Source organism: Rattus rattus, chromosome 2, assembly GCF_011064425.1.
Source record: "Rattus rattus isolate New Zealand chromosome 2, Rrattus_CSIRO_v1, whole genome shotgun sequence".
In the NCBI taxonomy this organism is placed as follows: domain Eukaryota; kingdom Metazoa; phylum Chordata; class Mammalia; order Rodentia; family Muridae; genus Rattus; species Rattus rattus.
The window spans coordinates 182,103,630-182,124,043 of NC_046155.1; the positions used below are offsets into that span (position 1 = coordinate 182,103,630).

Sequence of the window (20,414 nt, forward strand, 5' to 3'; positions counted from 1 at the left end):
GAAGCACGTAAAGAAATATTCACCATCATTAGTCATCAGGGAAATGGAAATCAAAATGACCCTCTACTTCACACCAGTTAGAATGCTAACATTAAAAACTCCTGTGACAGGAGATGCTGGCAAACCTGTATAGAAAGGGGAACATTCCTCCACTTTGGGTGGGATTCCAATCTGGTACAACTCCTCTGGAAATCATTCTGATGTTTCATCAGAAACGTGGTCATAGTACTATCTGAGGACCCAGCTAATCCACTCCTGGGCTTATACCCAAAAGATGCCCCAACATATAGCAAGGGCATATGCTCTGCTATGTTCACAGGAGCCTTATTTATAATAGCCAGAAACTGGAAAGAACCCAGATATCCCTCAACAGAGGAATGGGTATGGAAAATGTGGAACATTTACACAATGGAGTATTACTCACCTATTAAAAATGATTACTTCATGAAACTCACAGGAGAATGGATGGAACTAGAAAATATCATCCTGAGTGAGATAACCCAGTCACAAAATAATATGCATTGTATGTTCTTGCTGATAAGTGGATATTTGGCTAATTCTCAGTATACCCACAATACAACTCATAGACAATATGGAGCTCAAGAAGAAGGAAGACCAAAATATGAATGTGTCTACTTAGAGGGGAGAATCAAAAGAAAACATGGGAGGTAGAGGGAGTAAGAGACATGAGAGGCAGAAAGACCAAGTTGGGGAAAAGTGGGGGCAAGATCAGTTATGGGAAGAGAGTGGAGTGATATACAGAGGGACAAAAAAATTGAACAGAGCTGTGTAGCAGTTAGGGTGTCTACCCGAAAGTCCTAGATGTCAGGAAAGCAAGAGGATTCCACTACTTAACAGGTTGATATTAGCTGAAATACCCAACAAATGGTATGGGGAAGCTATAGAGGTCATTCATATCCAGAGGTTAGCAAATTGTTGATGCGGCGACCTACTCATCTACAAAATTTTAACCCAGAATTGCTCCTGCCTAAAGGAAATACTAGGACAAAGAATGGTGCAGAGCCTGAACAAAAGGTTATCCAAAGACTGCTCTACCTGGGGATCCATCCCATATAGAGACACCCAACCCAGAAAGTATTTATGATGCCAACAGGTGCTTGTTGACTGGAGAATGATGTAGTTGTCTCCTGGGAGGTTTTGCCAGAGTTTGACCAGTAGAACACAAATGCTCAATCATTGGACCCAAATTGAGGAGTTCAGAAAAATACTGGAGGTGCTGATGGAGTTTGTAACACTATAGAGAGAACAAAAATATTAACCAATCAGACCCTCAAGGACTGAGGGACCAGGGACTAAACTGCTTACCAATGAGTACATATGGAGGGAACCATGGCTCTGGCTGAATAAGTAGCAGAGAATTGCCTCATTTGCATCAATGGGAGGAAAGACCCTTGATCCTGTGAAGGCTCAATGCCCTAATGTAGGGGAATTCTCGTGAGGTGAGGCTGGAGTTTGAGAGTGGATGAGACCACACCCTTATAAAAGCAAGGGGAGGGAGGACCGTATGGGGAGTTTGTGGAGAGGAAACAAAGTGTATACCATTTGAAAAGTAAATACATAACATATCCAACAATAAAAAAACATTTCTAAGTGGATTGCCCTTCCTGAACACAAGCTATACAACAAAGCAATAGTGACATAAAAAAAAAAACTGCTTCATATTTATACATAGACAAATTGATCAATGGAATAGAGTTTAAAACCAAGAAATAAAGCCAGACTCTTATGGACACTTAATCATCGACAAAAAAGCCAAAAATATGCAGTGCAAGAAAAGAAAATATTTTCAGTAAATGGTGCTGATCGAACTGGCAGTCAATATGTAGAAAAAGGAAAATAGATTCATATTTGTCATCTTGCACAAAGGTCAAGTCTAAGTGAATCAAGGACCTCAACATAAAACCAGATACCCTGAATCTAATAGAAGAGAATGTAGGAAAGAGCCTCAAACTTATTGGCACAGTGGAAATTTACTAAACAGATCTCTAAGATCAAGAATTGATAAATGGTACCTCATGAAAATAAAAAGCTATCTTATTGGATATTTTTACTTACATTTCAAATATTATTCCCTTTTCTGGTTTCCCATCCATAAATCCCCTATCCACTTTCTCTCCCCCTTCTCTTATAATGGTGTTTCCCAACCAACCCCCTTTCTGCCACCATGCCCTGAGATTCCAATACATTGGGGCAGATCCAAAGGTATTATAACTCAAAGGTCTTAGTCAATAGGCCAAATTGGCAATCTACATATTGGCCAAAAATATCATTAACCCTACATCCGATAGAAAACTAATATCCAAAATATATAAAGACATCAAGAAGCTAGCCGCCAAAACAACCATACAAACCATCAAAGATGAGGTATAGAACTAGAGAGGGAATTAATAATAGAGGAATCTAGAATGTCTGAGAAGCATATAAAGAATTTCAAAGTACTCAGTGATTAGGAAAATATGTCAAGACAGCCCTGTGATTGTACCTTATACCAATCAGAATGGCTGAGGTCATAAACTCAGGTGATGGCATATGCTGGTCAGAATGTGGAGAAAGAGGAACACTCCTCCATTTCTGGTAGGATTGCAAACTGGTATGACCATTTTGGAAATCAATCTGGAGGTTCCTCAGAAAATTGGACATACCTGAAAACACAGCTATATCACTCTTAGGCATATACCCAAAAGAAGCTCCACGATCCCACAGGGGCATGTTCTTCACTATATCCATAGCAGCTTTTTGTGATAGCCAGAAGCTAGAAAAAAACCAGATGTCCCACAAAGGAAGAATGAAGAAATAAATAATAACGATAAAGAAATTTTGGTTCATTTATACAATTGAGTACTCTTCAGCTATAAAGAACAAGGACATCATTAATTTTGCAAGCAAATGGATGGAATTAGAAAATATCATCCTGAGTGAGGAACTCAGACCCAAAAGAACATGAATGGTGTATACTCCCTAAAGTGGATATTAATCAAAATCCTACAGAATATCTAGGAACACAATATCTAGAGAATTCAAGGTTAACAAGCCAACATGCCAAAGTGAGTATGTTTCAATCTTACTCAGAGGAAGATGAAAACAATCACAGAAGGCAAAGGGAGAAATGGACTTGGCTGGGAGAGAGAACAGGAAGGGGAAAGGATAATTACCTGGTATTATGGAGTTCTAACCAGAGCAAAGCAGAAAGAATGAAAACAGGCAACCTCAAGAGGTAGGAATTGGGGCGACCCTCTAGAATTTACCAGAGAACTTGGAATTGATAAGGGCTCAGGATTCAAAGAGAAAAATCTTAGCTGAAATGTGCAACTTGGGGAAAGAGTAGAGTCTATCTCCATTAGAAAGACATAGCCTCATATGGAGGGATGGGGTTGCCAACACACATTCAAAAACTGACCCAGAATTGTTAATGTCTAAAAGAAGTGCAGGGACAAAATGGAGAAGAGAGTGAGGGAATTGAGGTTCAGTGATCAATCCCAGTTGGGATCCATGTCAAGGGGAGGTTTCAAGGCCTTACATTATTGCTGATGCTGTGGTGTGCTTGGAGTTGTGAGGCTAGCATGGCTGTCCTCTTAGAGGACCAGTGGGCAGCTGAAAGAGTCAGATGTAAATACTTGCACCCAAGTAAATGTATGGAGGTCGGGAATACATGGCTGAATTTGGGAGCGGCTGGAGGAAGCTGAGGAAGGTGACCCCATAGAAAGATGACCAGTATCCCCTTGACCTGGACTCCTGGGATCTCTCAAATACTTGGCCATCCACCAGGAAGCATACACTGTCTTACATTAGGCCCCCTGATAGCTATACAGCAAAGGACTTGCTGCTCTGGCTTTAGTGGAAGAATATGGACCTAGCCCTTGAGAAATTTGAGGCCCCAGGGAGTGGGGTGGCATGCTGGGTTGGGGGATTCTGTGGTATTCTCTTGGAGATATAGGAGGAGGAATAGAATGAGGAACTGTCAGAGGGACGGCCAGGAGGGCTATAAAGACTAGGGTGTTAGAAATGATTACTAGTATACAGAGCAGAGAAAATATCGTTCATGTCCTCTTAGAGGGTATGACTTGGGCTTGAAATGAATTCTAAGTTGGATTTTGAACAGATATCACATTCTAGATGTGTTCTTGTACCCTCTATTTCTCCAGTGCTGCAGGCCATAAACACATGGCCCTGAAGCACAAAGCAAGTGAAAAGTTAAACTGCCTCTACAAAAGAATGATCAAACAAATTGTCCCTTGACTTACTGTTGGGGGTAGTAGCTTTGTCCTGTCTTTGTTTTTTTCTTCTCATTATCTTTGGTGTATACTCAAATACATTTGAGTAACCAAATGTAAATCTACTTCCAAAGACTTTGCCCTTGGTATCTTAGGTACCATAGAAAGATAAGTCATCTGTGCCTCTTCCTCGGGTACCATCTGCCCTGCCTTGCAGTCTAAGCAGGTATACCAATGGCTGCAGTGTACATTTGCTCTCCTCCAAATGCATGTCTTCTGTTCTGATGGGCTGTATTCCAACTAAGGAACAAATGAACATTAGTTTAAAAAACAAAACACAACAAAAGAGTAAACTAAATATTCCTAGACTTAAAACATATTTTTCACTTTATGGCTTTCTCAGTGTTAAGTTTTCCAGTAAATAAACTTAGTGACCAATGAGATTAAGCTGAGCTTATAAAATACCATGAACCAATTAGCCTTTGTTTCTGCTAGTTATACTGACTTGAAGAACATAATACTGGAGGTCTGTTAAACTCTTAATGTGGTATTTAATGCACTGGTAAGCATTCGGAGTCTGTTCTCCCTTCACTAGTTTCCCAAAGTCAAAATACCTTGCATTAATACAGTTATTGTTGTATTGTAACTAGGTTGTTGCCACTGAGAAGTATTTTTACTTTAATCAAAGTTCAACAGCCTTTTTATGTATTCAATTTTATGCTCTGCATTCAAACACAGGATTATCCAAACACAAAGATAATTTCTCAGAAATAGTCATAGCTAAATTGCTCTTTCTTTCCCTGTAACCACTGGAAACCAGAATTTAAGTATTAATTATGTCACTTCAAGAATATACTGTGAGTAAAATCATGCAATTTTAACATTTTTGTATTGAACATCTTTGTTCACTGATATTGCATTTTGGCAATTAATGAAGATTACAGATGAATATACTATATGATATGTGCATGTGTGTATGTTTCTATGAGTGTGTGTTTGTGTGTGCATATGTGTTGTTCAGTTTTGCTTTCTTTTTCCTGTTTTGTTTTTGAGAATTATGTACATTTTACTTATATCATTCTATAATGCCTACCAGACAATCCTTTGCCTCCCAAACCATGTAACTTCATGATTTTTCTCTTTAAAGAATAAAATAATAACGAACAATAAAATATATGGAGCCCAAAATAGTAAATTTTAAACCATTTGAAACATAGTAAAATGAAATGCTGAATGCCATTTTCTGTGGTGAAATATAGTGAATGGAGATTAATCTTATTCAATATGAATGTTTCTTCTGTAAAACTGTAGCCACAGGAAAGGTAACCTATTACCTTTCTTTAATTGTATTATCAGGAATTCTGTTTCAGGCATGATGAGTTGTGGACAGATACTGTTATTTGTAGGTAATCATGGAGTCATTTATTTTCTCTGGTGTCAAAGTGTGTAGGTTCATATATGTGTCATTATTTTTCAGAGGTCAGCCAATACCTTGAGTGAACTGTGGGATTCAACTGTGTATTTAAAAAATAAAAAATAAAAATAAAAAATAGAGATATAGACAGACACATGAAGGAACTGGGAATCTTGAAGACATTTCCAGAGTTGAATATTTCGGGGTTCCTTTCCACCATCCATAAAAGTTAACTAAGAATTTATTCTCCATTCAATGGTATATGATTAGCATTTGTGCTTTGTCTAATGGAGCTGATGATATCATGGTGTACAACTGATCAGCCAAAGAGGAATGCACAGTATTGTTGTTATGTACATTTTACCCACCTGGAAAAATTTCTCTCTTTCATATAATATCATCACTGGACAAGTGATAATACAGGATTTATAACCATTCCAGGACTCAGACTCACTGACTGAACAGTAATTCTCTTGTATGACCTTCGTAATAATTAGTCTGATTCCAACAGCAAACTGAGCTTTTCGTGATGTAACCTCAACACCACATCATCTTATAAAATCCATGACTTATTTACACCAAGTAATATGTCTTTTAAGATTGAGTGGCTAGAATAAAGAATCAGGAGCTGCTATATGATTTAATTTTCCATGCCCTTTTGATGATTTTTATCAGAGATAGGCAGCAGCTAATAATTTTGAAGCAGGTATTCTAACTGTCCAACTTCCTGAATCTTAATACATGTTATATTTAGAAATTTAAACATACTCATCATCCCTACCTTACATCCAACTAGGCACTAGATTATATGAAATACCCTACATACCCTGTCATATTCCATCTTTTTCCAGTAAACCCAGGTAAGCCCAAGCATTACTACTTTTGTTGCTGTTGCCTTCCCCTTTTCTTATATCTGTACTCATTAAATATCTCAACCCTTCAAACTATATTCATCTAATACTGTATAATCACATGGTACTGAAAATTAAGGCACTTCCATTTTTCATAATTAATGCCTGCCCGTGGTCTCTGAGTACTGTTTTCTGGTCCATTCCTTGTTAGTCTCTGAGAATTATCTGGTTTCTTCTAACTCACTCATGCTAATTGCCCTTCAAATGTTATTTCCTCTTACTGTTTTCATCCTCCCCTATTATCTCTTTATAAGCCTCATTTCTTTCCTGATACAATCTACAAATTAAATATCCCATTTTCAGGTTCATGTTTTAACTCATGTTGCAAAGTTTATACCAATATTTTTGGACTTATTTTTGGGAACATGAGTCATGAGACATAACTAGAGATAGTGGGGTGTGGGAAAATAGAGGGACCTGGTACTTAGAATATGGATAGTAACACCTAATAATACTGTCAAGGTGTTTCAGTGTTCTATTACTCAACTGTGTTGATGAGCACAGGATCCCTTCCTTTCTTTGTTTTGCTGCTGCTAAGATTGGAAGCTTTTTATGTATCCTGGACCAATGCTTGGATTTTCTATCCAATATAAACCATGCAAAAAATAGGAATATAAAGAGTAAATGTCTCGACCAGTTGTTCAATCCTGCAGGACAGTCAACAAGGGTGCAAAGTGTACCTGGATGAGAATGGGGGGGGACAAGAGACACGAAGAAGGATGCCAAGACAAGAGTCTGATCAAGGCGACAATTTTATTTTTCCTAAGGCTGAATTTATACCATAACAGGTGTAACAGGGGTGGGGAGGAGTGAGAAGCGTCTGCACAAGCCAAGGACACAGTACTTGTGTGGTCAGCTGATGTCAACAAGGTGTTGGTTTCTCAGAAAGGTTACAAGTTTGTCATATCATTGGAATCCTGATCACCAGATTTGTATTAGTCTTCTGCAGCTGGCTGGGGATTTTCCACGAACCCAGCCATACTTAACTCTAACTAAACTATTAACATCAATAATGGAGGGTTTTAAGGGCATCACTCCCAACAAGTAAAATACTTTTTGGAGTGTAATAAAACAAAATGAGATTCTGAGACTGAACAGTAATAGAAGTGAAGGTGTTCAATTTATTCCAAGAATGCTAAGGAATAATCTGTTCATCTAACATTAAATGCTGGTATATACAATTTATAATTCTATACATTATATCCATGTATATTCCTGCCTTCCTGTCATATAAGTAAGAAGACATGTTCAATAATTAGATTTATATGAGAACCAATAGAAATTCCTGCAATGGTCAAAATTTATGTTGATCCAAACTTTATAGTGAGTCACTAGGGGTAGTTATCTTTCTTTACAGACAACAAAATGACAACCATGATATAAAAGGAATCAAAGAAGCTCTTGGAATCTGAAGAAGTTATTGAAGACAGTGTCATTAGAAGGTTAGAACTGAAGTGAATTTTCTCACACATTTGTAAACCCCTTTTTAATGATGTATTAAGACCCACTGAAATAATATTTCTGTAGTTCTACTAGGAGTCTTTTGAGGCTTAAGTGTTTTTCTTTCTTCTTTCATTTTTTCTTTCTTTCTTCCTTCCTTCCTTCCTTCTTTCCTTCTTTCCTTTTATTTTTTTCTTTCCTTTTCGTGTCTATGTCATGTTTATGGCACCCTCTACAGAAGGATGACATTTTATAATATTAACAAAGGTCTGTTATATTTTTCAAGTTGCTACTGCTGTGACACACAAATAAAGGGTCTACCAAGTGTAAGTCAAAGGCCCAAATTCATATGTACCTTAGGTAGATCAAAGAAAACTAAATACTTAAATTACCTTACTATGAAGATATCTTAACATATTAAAATTATATTCACAGATTATATCTCTCATCTTCACCCTCTAGATACTACTCTCCTCCCTATTCCACTCTATCTTTTCCCTACTTCAGATCTTTTGTTTCCAGCATCTTCCCTTCAGTAAAAAGAAGCACTTTCAGGGATATCAACATGACACTGTATAACAAGATCTGACAAGGTGAGGTACAAAAACTCTTAACAAGGATAGATGAGGCAACACAGTAGAAGATTAGGTGAAAGAGTCAGAGACAACTCCACTTCTACTATTATGAGACCCTAAAAAATCATAACCTAAACAACCACTACATTGTGGAGATCTAATATAGAACCATGCAAACTGTGTGATCACAGGTTTAGTGTCTGTGATTCCCTATAAGCCCTGCTTAGTTAATTCTTCAGATGTTACCCCTCACTCCACCTCCTGCAATCATCCTGTTATCTGCTTCATTGTAAGACTGCAGCATCTAAACCCTGATCTTGCTTCCTCCTAAGCTCCATAAGATACATGGGTTTTATTCTGTGCATTGAGATCTTTTGGGTTAATATCTACTTACTAGCAAGAATGAACTATGTGTGTTCTGTTTCTGATTTACCTGACTTAGGATATTGTCTATTTCTATCCAGTTGCCTGCAAATTTAATAAAGTCATTATTTTTAATAGCAGAGTATTACTCCTTTGTGTAAATGTACCACATTTTCTGTATCCTGTCTTCTGCTGAGGGACATCTCGGTGATTTCCAGTTTCTGACTATTATAAATAAGGCTGTTATGAACATAGTGGAAGATGTGTCATTATATATTGGAGCATCTTTTGGGTATATGCCCAGGAATGGTATGGCTGGGTTTTTAGGTAAAACTATTTTTAATTTTCTGAGAAACTGCTAGATTGATTTCCAAAGTGGTTACAGCTTGTACATCCACCAAAAATGAAGGAGTTTTCCTCATTTGCCATATCCTTCCCAGCTGTTACCTGAGGTTTTGATATTCTCCATTCTTATTGGTGTGAGGTGGAATCTTGGGGTCATTTTGATTCATATTTCCCTCCTGATTAAGGATGTTAAACATTACTTTAAGTGTTTCTCATTTCACCCATGAGAGATTCCCTAGTTGACAATTCTCTGTTTTGCTCTGCACCCCATTTTTAATAGGGTTATTTGGTTCTCTGGAGTCTAAATTCTTGAGTTTTTTGTATATTTGGGATATTAGCTCTCCATACAATGTATGTTGTTAAAGACATTTTTCAAGTGTGTGCATTACCATTTTGTCCTATTGACAGTGTTCTTTGCATTACAGAAAATTTGCGATTTTATGAGGTCCCTTTTGTTTATTGTTGATTTTTGTAGAATATGCCATTGGTATTCTGTCCAAGAAATTTTCCCTGTTCCCATGTCTTCCAGTCTCTTCCTCACTCTCTCTTCTTTTAGACTCAGCATATCCTGTTTTATATGGAGGTCCTTGATCCAATTGGACTTGAGCTTTGAATAAGGAGATAAGAATTGATCAATTTGAATTTTTCTACATGCTAACAGTCAGATGACCAGCACCATTTCTTTGAAAATGCTATCTTTTCTACACTGGATGGTTTTAGATTCTTTGCCAAAGATCTAGTAACCATAGGTGTGTGGGTTCATTTCTGGGTCTTCAATTCTATTCCATTTATCTACGTACCTGTATCCATACCAATAGCATGATGTTTGGTTTTTATCACTCTAGTACAGGTTGACAACAGGAAGAGTGACTCCCCTGGAAGTTCTCTTATGGTTGAGAATAGTTTTTGGCATTCTAGGTTTTTGCTAATCTAAACAAATATGAGAATTTCTCCTTCTAACATTATGAAGAATTGATTGCTTTCTGAAAGATAGCCATTTTTCTATATTAATCATGACAATTCTTGAGCATAGGCAATCTTTCTTTCCATCATCTGAGGACTTCTTAGTTTTCTATCTTCAGCAACATGAAGGTTCTGTTATGCTAATCTTTCACTTGCTTGCTTAGGTCTTACTTTCTTTCTCCAAGGTTTCCAAGATCCACTGAAGCAAGTCTATGTTGTTGGAGATTGTAGACCAATGAATTATATGCCAAAAAGAATACTCACAGAGTAATTGTTTCATTCACAGACAGTGTAACAGGCTAAATGCATTGTTTATAATTAGTTAATTTGTTTGTAAGTTATCTATTGTATGGATGCAACTTTCAAGAGATTACCTTGATTACCTAAACAAACAGTAGATCTTGAAAGTTCATATCTTGTTTGTTAAGTATTAAGAAGGTTTTATTTTAATTTCAACTCATAGCAGATTGAATCACTAGGTTGTCATTACACTACAGTTATCCAGTATTCTAATTTTAAAGTCTTCTTTACAAGCTAATATACTTGAGTACTTATTTCATGGATGAGGACAGTTTCTTGAGAGTACTTCACACATTCATGTGATAATGTCTTCCTAGAGAAAACAGATTACTGGTGAAGAGTTATATGAATACATATTTCAAAAAGTTTGATACACCTCTGTGTATATGTAGATGAAACTATTTTCTCTCAGGTTCCTGTTTCATCCACCTACTGCCATTCTTCTAGTATAAACTCTTTGTATGGGAATATACAGCTAATCAAAACATCATATCACTTTAACGTGTTATATTGGACTCAGTGTAAGCATATATAATACTTTATTGATTTATGTATTTTTTTTCTTCTGACTTGACCATTCTTAACTAATGATCTGGCTGTTTCTACCCTCTCTATTGTCCTCTCCCTTTATTCCCTGAACCAGTATGACCTCTAAAAGGTGCCAGTACTATTGCTCTAAAGATCTAACTGTAAGACAATGATCAGTGTCCCATTTTATAGATCTTATAAACATAAATAATTACAAAAACAAGTTCTGAGAAAAACAAAAAATATGAAATTTGTTGTTTCCATTGCATACATTACTGATACAAGAAAATTATGAGAAAATAGCTTTGGGGTAATCTAATTAATGTCTAGTACTTTATACTAGCTAAGGCACTGGTTTTCAGCAGACTGTTAGCAAATGATTGTCTTCTATTATTTCTCAAGACAAAAGAGTTAGGATGGGATGGGAAGAAGGTAAAAGGTCATATTTTGCTTGGGAATGTAGCTTCTTTGGTGGATCAGTTATAGTAGATCCTTGATATTTAGACAGATCTTAATTATGGGTCTATTGTTAGTCAGCATACAATGTGGTAATGATATCTGAATCATATAAGACATGCTGCCTGGAACCTGCTGCCTGTGTCTATCTACTGAAGAATAGCAAAATATAGACATAAGTTACAGTTATATATCTTTTAGTATTTACATAAATATCATGTTTCTATAGTGTCAAGAGGTTTTCATGCTAATTTACTACATGCTTAACTTATAAATTGTCTCATAGTTATTTAGGTCTGTATAACCATAAATACAGTATAGTCAGCTTTTTCTGTCCACCAACAGAATCACACAGACATTGTATTCATAGTTTAAATGGATGATAATGTTCTATTGAATTTATCTGCACTGCCTAATATGAGAAAATATTTCCTTTGTTATCATATTGACCACTGTACTCATCTATGGGCTGTTCTTTTTGTATCTATTTTGTCATTATATAATGATGTTTACTTATATGAATATATTCTATATATATAGAAGAGCATAGATTTGTCAGTTTTTAATGTGTGGACTTCTTTCTTTTGAAATAAAAATGGCTAGACGTATTTTTTTTCAAATAACAACTGTAATCATTACCAACGTCAATACATTACAAGGTTCTATAAATCATCAATGTACCATACATTAGATATATGCTTAAAATCTTTAAAATAGAAATATTGGAAAATACTATGCAATGAAATCCCAGCAAAACTGAACTCTGATTTTGATTATTTATTTAGGCTCGATTAGCGATCCTGATAGTCCATGCAAATTCAAATACAATTGACTTGGGAATTTTTTTTAAAAATTAATAAATGAAAGTGGAAAACATAGAACTATTAGCACAACTAATATTGCCACAGAATTAGATAAAATGTGAGCATTATTTTTGAACTACATAAGATTTTTTTTCTGCCTTAAGAAATTGATATTGATTCAGTCATATAATAGTTGGTTTGTACATAGCAAAAATACAATAGTAAGGAAAACTTTGTAGTCCTCATAATCATACATGACAGATCATTTAAGAAGTTAGATCATAAAAAAGATATATCATTCATCATTGTGTTTTCTTATGCAAAATTTCTATAGTAAGGATATAATCTGTTTACCCAGTTTCTAGAAGCTCTAAGTAAATATTGAAACACAACTTATTTGTCCTTCCTCAAGTAACATTACTTAGGATACCTAAAACAGAGTACTATTTTCCCCATAGAAAAATAATATAATAGAACAAGCTCCTTGATTGTAGTTTGCTATAAAACTACAGATATTAGTTTCAAAAGATTAAAACCAAACCTCTGAGTACAGATTCTCTTAGGAAGAAAAGTGAGGAGGCATTAGTTGTAAGTCTATATTTCTTATAAGAAGAGAAATTTAAAATTTAAATATTGTGGGAAAGAAACCATACACTTTGTATACCTGGGATAACATTATGTGAATTGGGAATTTCTACTCATATAAAGCATAATCTCGGAAAAGGTGAATCATGATTCATCACAAAAGGTCCCAAAGAAGGAAAACACATTGAAATGATTGCTGTGATGTTTACCAGCCACCAACTAGGATTATATACAAGAGCAATGCAGCCTTGTAAGATGGAAGAGAGGGCATAAAAACCTATAAAGGTGAACATGAGGGCCAGTATCCTGTGGGTAGCTCTGGACTCAGGGGATGTTCTGGAGGAAACAGTGATGCTATGGATATGTTTAACACTTTGCTTGTGCACATACAGAATGATTACCATGGAGCTGCTTGACCAGATGATAATGAAAGCAAACAAAATTTCAGGCAGAACAATAATTGTAGTATATAATGAGCTTATAAAGTCATCATGAACTACAATGGAGCAATATTTCAGATGATGTTTTTGTGTAAGGTTCTTTCTGTTCTCCTTGTTATACATATACACAGGAAAAATCATATTTAATACCATGTAGAGAATCCAGCAAAGAGAAGTGAAGAGACCAATATGATGTGGAACTTTGGCTTTAAGGCTCATCCAAAAAGAGTTCCTAGGACTGATAGTGATTGCCTGGAAGACACTCAAGAAGCAGGTGGAACTAATGGACACATTTCTGCCCAGTCTTTGAATATACAAAAGGAATTTGCAGACAAAGTCATTGATAAATCCTTTTATCCCAAAAGTTTGCACTGTATGGAGCAGTCCTTTAGAAAGAAGGATCAAAAAGTTGGCTGTGAATAGGTTTGAAAGAATCAAACTTGAAGTCTTCATTCTATGTTCAATATAGTAATTGATCAGGTAGCAGGACAGAAGAGAGAAATTTCCTAGACTCCCAACTGTACTCTGAAGTAAGAACACTATTCCTATTATCAAATCCTTGAGGTACATTCTGTCACTGATCAAGTTTTCCTTAAACTGTTGCAAAAGTCACTTCCTTGAACACATAGAGACCTGGTTCTTGATGTGAAAAAAAATTGCATGTGCTCTAGATAATATTTCTCTAGTAGTTAAGCTAATGGGAACATTCTGACTCAGAAAATCATTTTATCAACAATATTTCACAAAAATATTTTGTCAGTAACACTGCTGAAATCTTCCAGTCTATATACTTATGAAAAGAACTCCCAGACCTTTGCATAGAAATGTCAATATTAAGAGTATGTCCAAGTACCTGTTAGAGAATCAATGACCAGAGAGTTAAAATATAAGAGATATTCATTGACAATTTCCAAAATTAATTCTCAGTGGCAACTCATATTTAAGATAAGTTTATTTTAGTTACTCTTTTAAGCAAAAACAGAAAAGAAAAGAAAAGAAGAGAAGAGAAAAAGAGAGAAAAGGGAAATCTATACATTTCTCCTCTGAAATTTAAACCAAATAAAAAAGTAAGAATATTTCTCTGAAACAGTGCAAACATTTCTTTGTGCAAACCTAATGCTACTAACCTTAAAGTTTGCGTAACACAATATTAAATGTTTAAATATGTAACTCTCATTATAATTTATATAACAGACATACACACGTGGATTCTTTTTATTTTTGCACACAGATACAGGACTCATAAGTGGATACCTAGTACTAAGTACACAACAAAATATATGAATCATTTCCACCAGTCAGGAAAAAAGTGAAAATATTAAGTAGAGAATAAACTGGTGAAGAATGTACAGCATTCTTATGAGATCCAATTTCCGGTGTCAATGAGCAGTAAATAAGTGTAATGATAAAACCATAGCAAACAACACATATTCATATGATTGAGGATAACTTTAAACCCAAATATGGAAAGAGAAGACAACTAACACGAATCAACAGTCAAATTAATGAACACAAGTAATTAAGTAAAACAATCTTTTAAAATTCATGTATATGGGGTGCATCTACCAAAAATGGGATTTAAGTCTAAAGCTTTGACCTGAAAAATTATGGAGCAGACCTCATAGGACCATTTGTAATTGAAATTATAGGTTGGTTATAACACAATTCCTGAGAAATAGTTGCTGAATCATGAATAGGAATGAAATTAGTTTTTTCATAACTAATTGATTTGATATTAGACAATTAAAACAGGCTATATACCTCAGCTTATGTTCTGTTATGTCTTGCTCTATTTCTGTTCATTTTCAGTTTCTGTGGGATACTGGTTTAGGGACATGGTTGCTTGGATCCTCCAAGACCTGAAATTCCTAATACAGCGCAACAAGTGAAAATAGAACAGCCTGTCTGGATATTTATCATCCCTTCCAACTTACTTCAGATCCATGAGTTTTTTCCTAACTTGCATTGGTACCCAGGGGAAACCCTGGGAATACTGGGGTTCAAAAAAATCTACTCGTTGTCAGGGTTGCAATACCTACTGTTCAAAAATGCTGCTATAATATTAAGGTAATGTCTGCCATACCCATATTAGTTCCGTGAGCTTGGTACAGAGTGAAGGACTCGCTTTCTTCCAGGCCATCCTACACTCTGCATTGTATGAGTAACCACAACTACATCATTCTACCTAACAAATATCATATAATCCTTAACAAAATTACAGGACCAACTTACTGGTATGCTTCTCAAAAACTTTAAGCTTCAGCCAATGAAAATTCATCTTAAGAGGAACCTCTTCTCGGTTCCCAAATTTTATATTTGAGCCCTAATAAAATCTATGTGCACAGCTATTTTGTTGAATACAATATGAGATAGCTGCTTTACTGTCATCTAAAATATCTGTAATAATAAAGCGCTTTAACACTGATACACGACTGAGCCTTCCAACTCTCTTGATTCTCCATCTTTTTCTCTGTCTATCTGTTTCTCTGACTCCTTCTGTCTCTCTTTCTGTCTCTTTCTGTCTCTGTATTCATTGCCTGATTTCACCTTGTGTGTTTCAGATTCTTGACATTCCCAGTGATGGCATGGACTGAGGAACTAGGCTCTATACCATCTTTCCCTGTTTGGTATGCAGCAAATCTACACACTAGGGAGGAAGAAAAAAAAAGAATTCACATTTGAGGTCACATCATCAATCCAAGAAACACTCAGAACCTCAAGAACTCCTCTAATACTGTGGTTCAATACATTTGATAGACTCACATAATGCTCAGAGCAATATAGTTAGTCAGAGATGTCTGATGTAGCTGGAGTCCTCTATCTTAAAGATTTTCATGCTAACAGAGACAGACTTAAGTTTCTCATCTAATAAACTTTGAGGTTCTGCAATGGCCCACTGTGCAAGGACCAGAAAAATAAGTTGCCTGTCTCTCTATGGACTGTATAATTACAAATTTTGTTTTCATTGTAAAAGAGACTCAATTTATGAATTATAGTTTTCATTGCTATAATTTAAAGGGACAAAACTTTAAAATCTCAATATTATAAAAGCTACTAAATTTTTGGAACTTTTTATAAATCATTAAGCGAGAAGATTAATAGTTATCACATAAATGACTCAATTTTTATATATAATTAATTTTCAAATACAAACTTTATTTACCTTACTTTGTGTGTTTTCAAATTATACCTAATACAAGTAACTAAAAATAAGTAAATTACAATTAAAATCATGTATACTTAACAAGTGACCATCAAATAATATTTGATACCTGCTGAATATGTCATGTAATATGTTTAAGTGAAAATGATTCCTGTGATCTACTATCCATTTTAATTTTACTTACTGCTATTTTTTATACTTCTCAGATCTTTAATGTCAATATCTTAGTGTAGTTATATCAGCAGGTGCCTGGACAAGGTTTAGAAATTTGCTTCATATTAAAGAATAAGCAGGATTGAGATATAAATTTTACTATATAAAATAATCTGATTTGCAAAGATTTGCACTTGGACAGTGAACTGTTTATTCTGATTTCTTGAGTGGAATACTCCAATTATACTAATTTACATTTTAAGATTTTAAATTTAACTTCTATCTCTAGTTTTTAATCTATATTCAACAAATTCTACACAGTTGATAGAAATCAAGTAATTTCTACAAAGATGCTCTACACTATGCCAGCCCAGTTAGGATTCTTACACCAGAAACCCTCCCGCCCCCAACTTGGTAAAAGCTGATGTAATCCAGTATCATTGATGTAAATATTCTCAGTCTACTCAAATGGGATAGCAAACCAAATGCTTCTGATGAAAGCCACATAATTTTTATTTCTCCATAATATTGCCTAGTATACTATTTAGAGACCCAGAGAGTGAAGAAGAACACATCACCATTGGTTCTCAACAAACTGATAGAATATTATATACAAAAGCAAACCAAACCAAAGCAAAACAAAACTCCCTGGCAAATGGACAATATAACTATGTATATTGCCTATTACTATACAAAGATTAAAATAGTATGTTCTTCTTATTCTTTCCAAGCCATCATAATTTATACATGCCTCCTTTTATGAATTACAAGTTTTTATCCCTTCCCATTTAAAGAATTCTAAGACCGTATCAAACATTTCAGGAGGACATATAAGACAAACTGGGAATGCAGAATCAGTCTTCCTCCATCTTAGTCTTCAAAGACATCTTATTGTAAAGACAAACCTAGTTTACTCTTCTTTATAATTAAACCTGCCTCTTTAAAGAATTGGTTTATGCCTCACTTATAGCCTTAACTGCAATTATTTTTATTCGGCTTGTTCCATAAAATGATAAATATGACTTTGCTCAAAATGAAATAACATTCTTACAACTGTAATTTTATTTCAAAAGCTGTTATGACTATTTTATGATGACCTTGCAATTAGGTATTTGATTCAGGAGGTCATTATGATTAACATTACTTACGTTTTTCTCACTTACTGCCACCTATATTGCTGACCAAAATTTTCAGTAAATGGTTTATATTCTTCTTTCTTAGGGATTAAATTAAACCATTCATCTCCCACACAGAAAATAGTAATCATATTCACCCAAGAATATTTACCTTAAAACTTCTATATAACAGAAAATATATAATATTCATGCCAATCATTGTACTATCCTGGTTTATGTACCAGAAAATTATAATGCTATTTGTAGCTTATAACTTAGAAATCCCCACATACTATTTAATAGGTCAGAGCATCAGCTTTTTCTCCGATGATACTGTACACTGAAGCATTGCAAATGAAATAAAAGAAATGTATATCAAGCAAATACAAACAAAATATGTGTTTATACATCATGAATACACTTAGAAACTGTACAGTATAGATCAGCAGTGATTGCATCATTTATGGATTAACATATATAGAAATGCATGTCCCTAAAATAAAACATGTAACAATGACAGAACCATAAATTATTTTAGTGATATAATGCACAATAATGAAAAAGCTAATAAAGAAATTTGATATTTTTATTGCTTTTGAAGGACCGAATAAATTTTCCTACTATATGATTTAGACTCTTTTGTCCTGTTGTCTCATGTTCTCAGTATGTGGGATGAATTCCTATATATTACATAGAAAATCCAATATTTTATGGAAAATTATATCCTAGAAATTAAAATAATTTTACATTATGAAATGGTTAAGTTGGCGAATTCCTGGCCTTGGACATGTAATGGCCTGAGTTGAACCTCTACAAAAGAGGAATTTTCACCCAAGTACTAGAACAGAAATTAAAGAAGAAAAACAGGTCAGCTTAGAATATTCAGAAAGTTACAGAGAGTTGAAAACTTTGTCTAAAATGTATAAGGATAATACTATTGAAATATAAAATTTGTCAGAAGAAAAAGGACAATTGTCCCCTAAACACAACACACACACACACACACACAGACACACACACACACACACACTATGATCATGATTACTTCTGTATTTGAACATAGGCACTCACATATATAGACACAAATATATGAGAAAATTGAATTATTAAATTATAATTAATTGATATTTACATGCTTATATTTACTAAATTCTTAAAAAATCACACATATAATTAATCAGGATTTTGGAAAAAACAAAATGCAAGATATTCATAGAATCTGTGAAGTCAAGGTTTGCATTGTATATGTTTCCAATTTCAGAATCAAATTTTCCATGTAAAATCTTTACTCCAGACTTTCCTTCTTAGATGTACATACAGCAAGTAAAAACTGCTCACCTGACTCATAGTTTGTGCCAAAACTTCAGCTCAGTGAGTACTTTATGACGTCCTCAACTTTCTGAAATCCAGCATTAGCAAGAGGGGAATATTTCAACTCTAAGCTGAAGGCCAATATTTATGACTTCATCTCACTTATGAACTACAGTTTTCATTACATCTTCTGTGGCAGATATACCCCTAATTTTGGGAGACAATAACTTTTCAGGGACTATTTTGATAGCTAACTACCAAAGCTCATCATTAAATTCATGTGATTGTCTCCAAAGGGACATTCTAAACTGCTTGAAGAAGCTACAAACAATTAAATTCTCATGACCCCCTAAAGATTAACCATTTTGGAGTATACAAAGCATATTAAGGTGTCTGTGAGAGACTTTTGCAATGAAGTGTCTGTGATTTACTCTACTCCAAATATCTCTTAATCATACTATAGAAACGTTAGTCTACTATTAATTATCATATTCCAGCACTGCCCACTGCTATCACATTGGGCCAATATAATCACTCAGAAATTAAGGAATAACTGCTGAAGTGTTGTGGTAATATTTTGCACCAAAAATCATTCTGAAACTGCATTTAAAACTGCTTACAAATTAAATTGAATAATAATAAGGAAACAACATGGCACTGACCAAAACTTTGAACATTACCCTATTCATCATAGAATTTATATGCAAATATCTGTCCTTCACCAAAAAAAATTTTTTTCTCCATTAAACAATAGCTATGTCATGGATGTGTTTTTAATACAAATTTCCTTTAAGGGTCCTAGAGTATTCACAATTAATATTGATGAAAAATATTTTGAACATAATTTTTGTTTTAAGTAAGAAAAGATATTGGATAATGTAGCAAATTAATATTTACATCCTGGGCAAGAAGAATATTTCTGTGAGTCTTTAAAGATGTAGGAGTTACAAAATCAGTACAGTCCACATCAGACATCCAGGCTTTTCATTCAACAATAGGTTCAGTTCCCAGAATTCTCTGAATTTCAAGATTCAATTCAATGAATTACAATCACAAAAAGTTTTTCTAGCCTTGTCAATTTTTCCTGGATGTATAATGTGTTGATTTGAATGAGAAATATCACCATTGATGAAAATGAAAAAAAAAAACCTGTTGCCTGAAGTGCAAACTTATAGGTTCTTTGGAAAATTGATTGTGTTGAATGGGGTTTTGTTGGGATAAACATGAAGTAACATTTGGTTGAAGCAAATATAGGTGAAAAGCTAGGGTAGTTTTGTGAAGGAGTGTTTGACTGAAGCAGACACAGCTGAAAGGATG

General features: G+C 34.6%; 1 protein-coding gene across 1 annotated transcript; it reads right to left on the reverse strand.

Moving 5' to 3' along the window:
• Window positions 1-13,028: 13,028 nt before the first annotated feature.
• Window positions 13,029-13,925, reverse strand: LOC116894604 (vomeronasal type-1 receptor 2-like). The gene has a single exon (XM_032896320.1). It carries the CDS (start codon window positions 13,923-13,925, stop codon window positions 13,029-13,031), a length of 897 nt encoding a protein of 298 aa, XP_032752211.1.
• Window positions 13,926-20,414: the final 6,489 nt, after the last annotated feature.

What these genes read in the sequence shown, in the direction of transcription:
- LOC116894604 (XM_032896320.1), bottom strand. Translation starts at nt 13,925, where the DNA reads ATGTACCTCAAGGATTTGATAATAGGAATAGTGTTCTTACTTCAGAGT.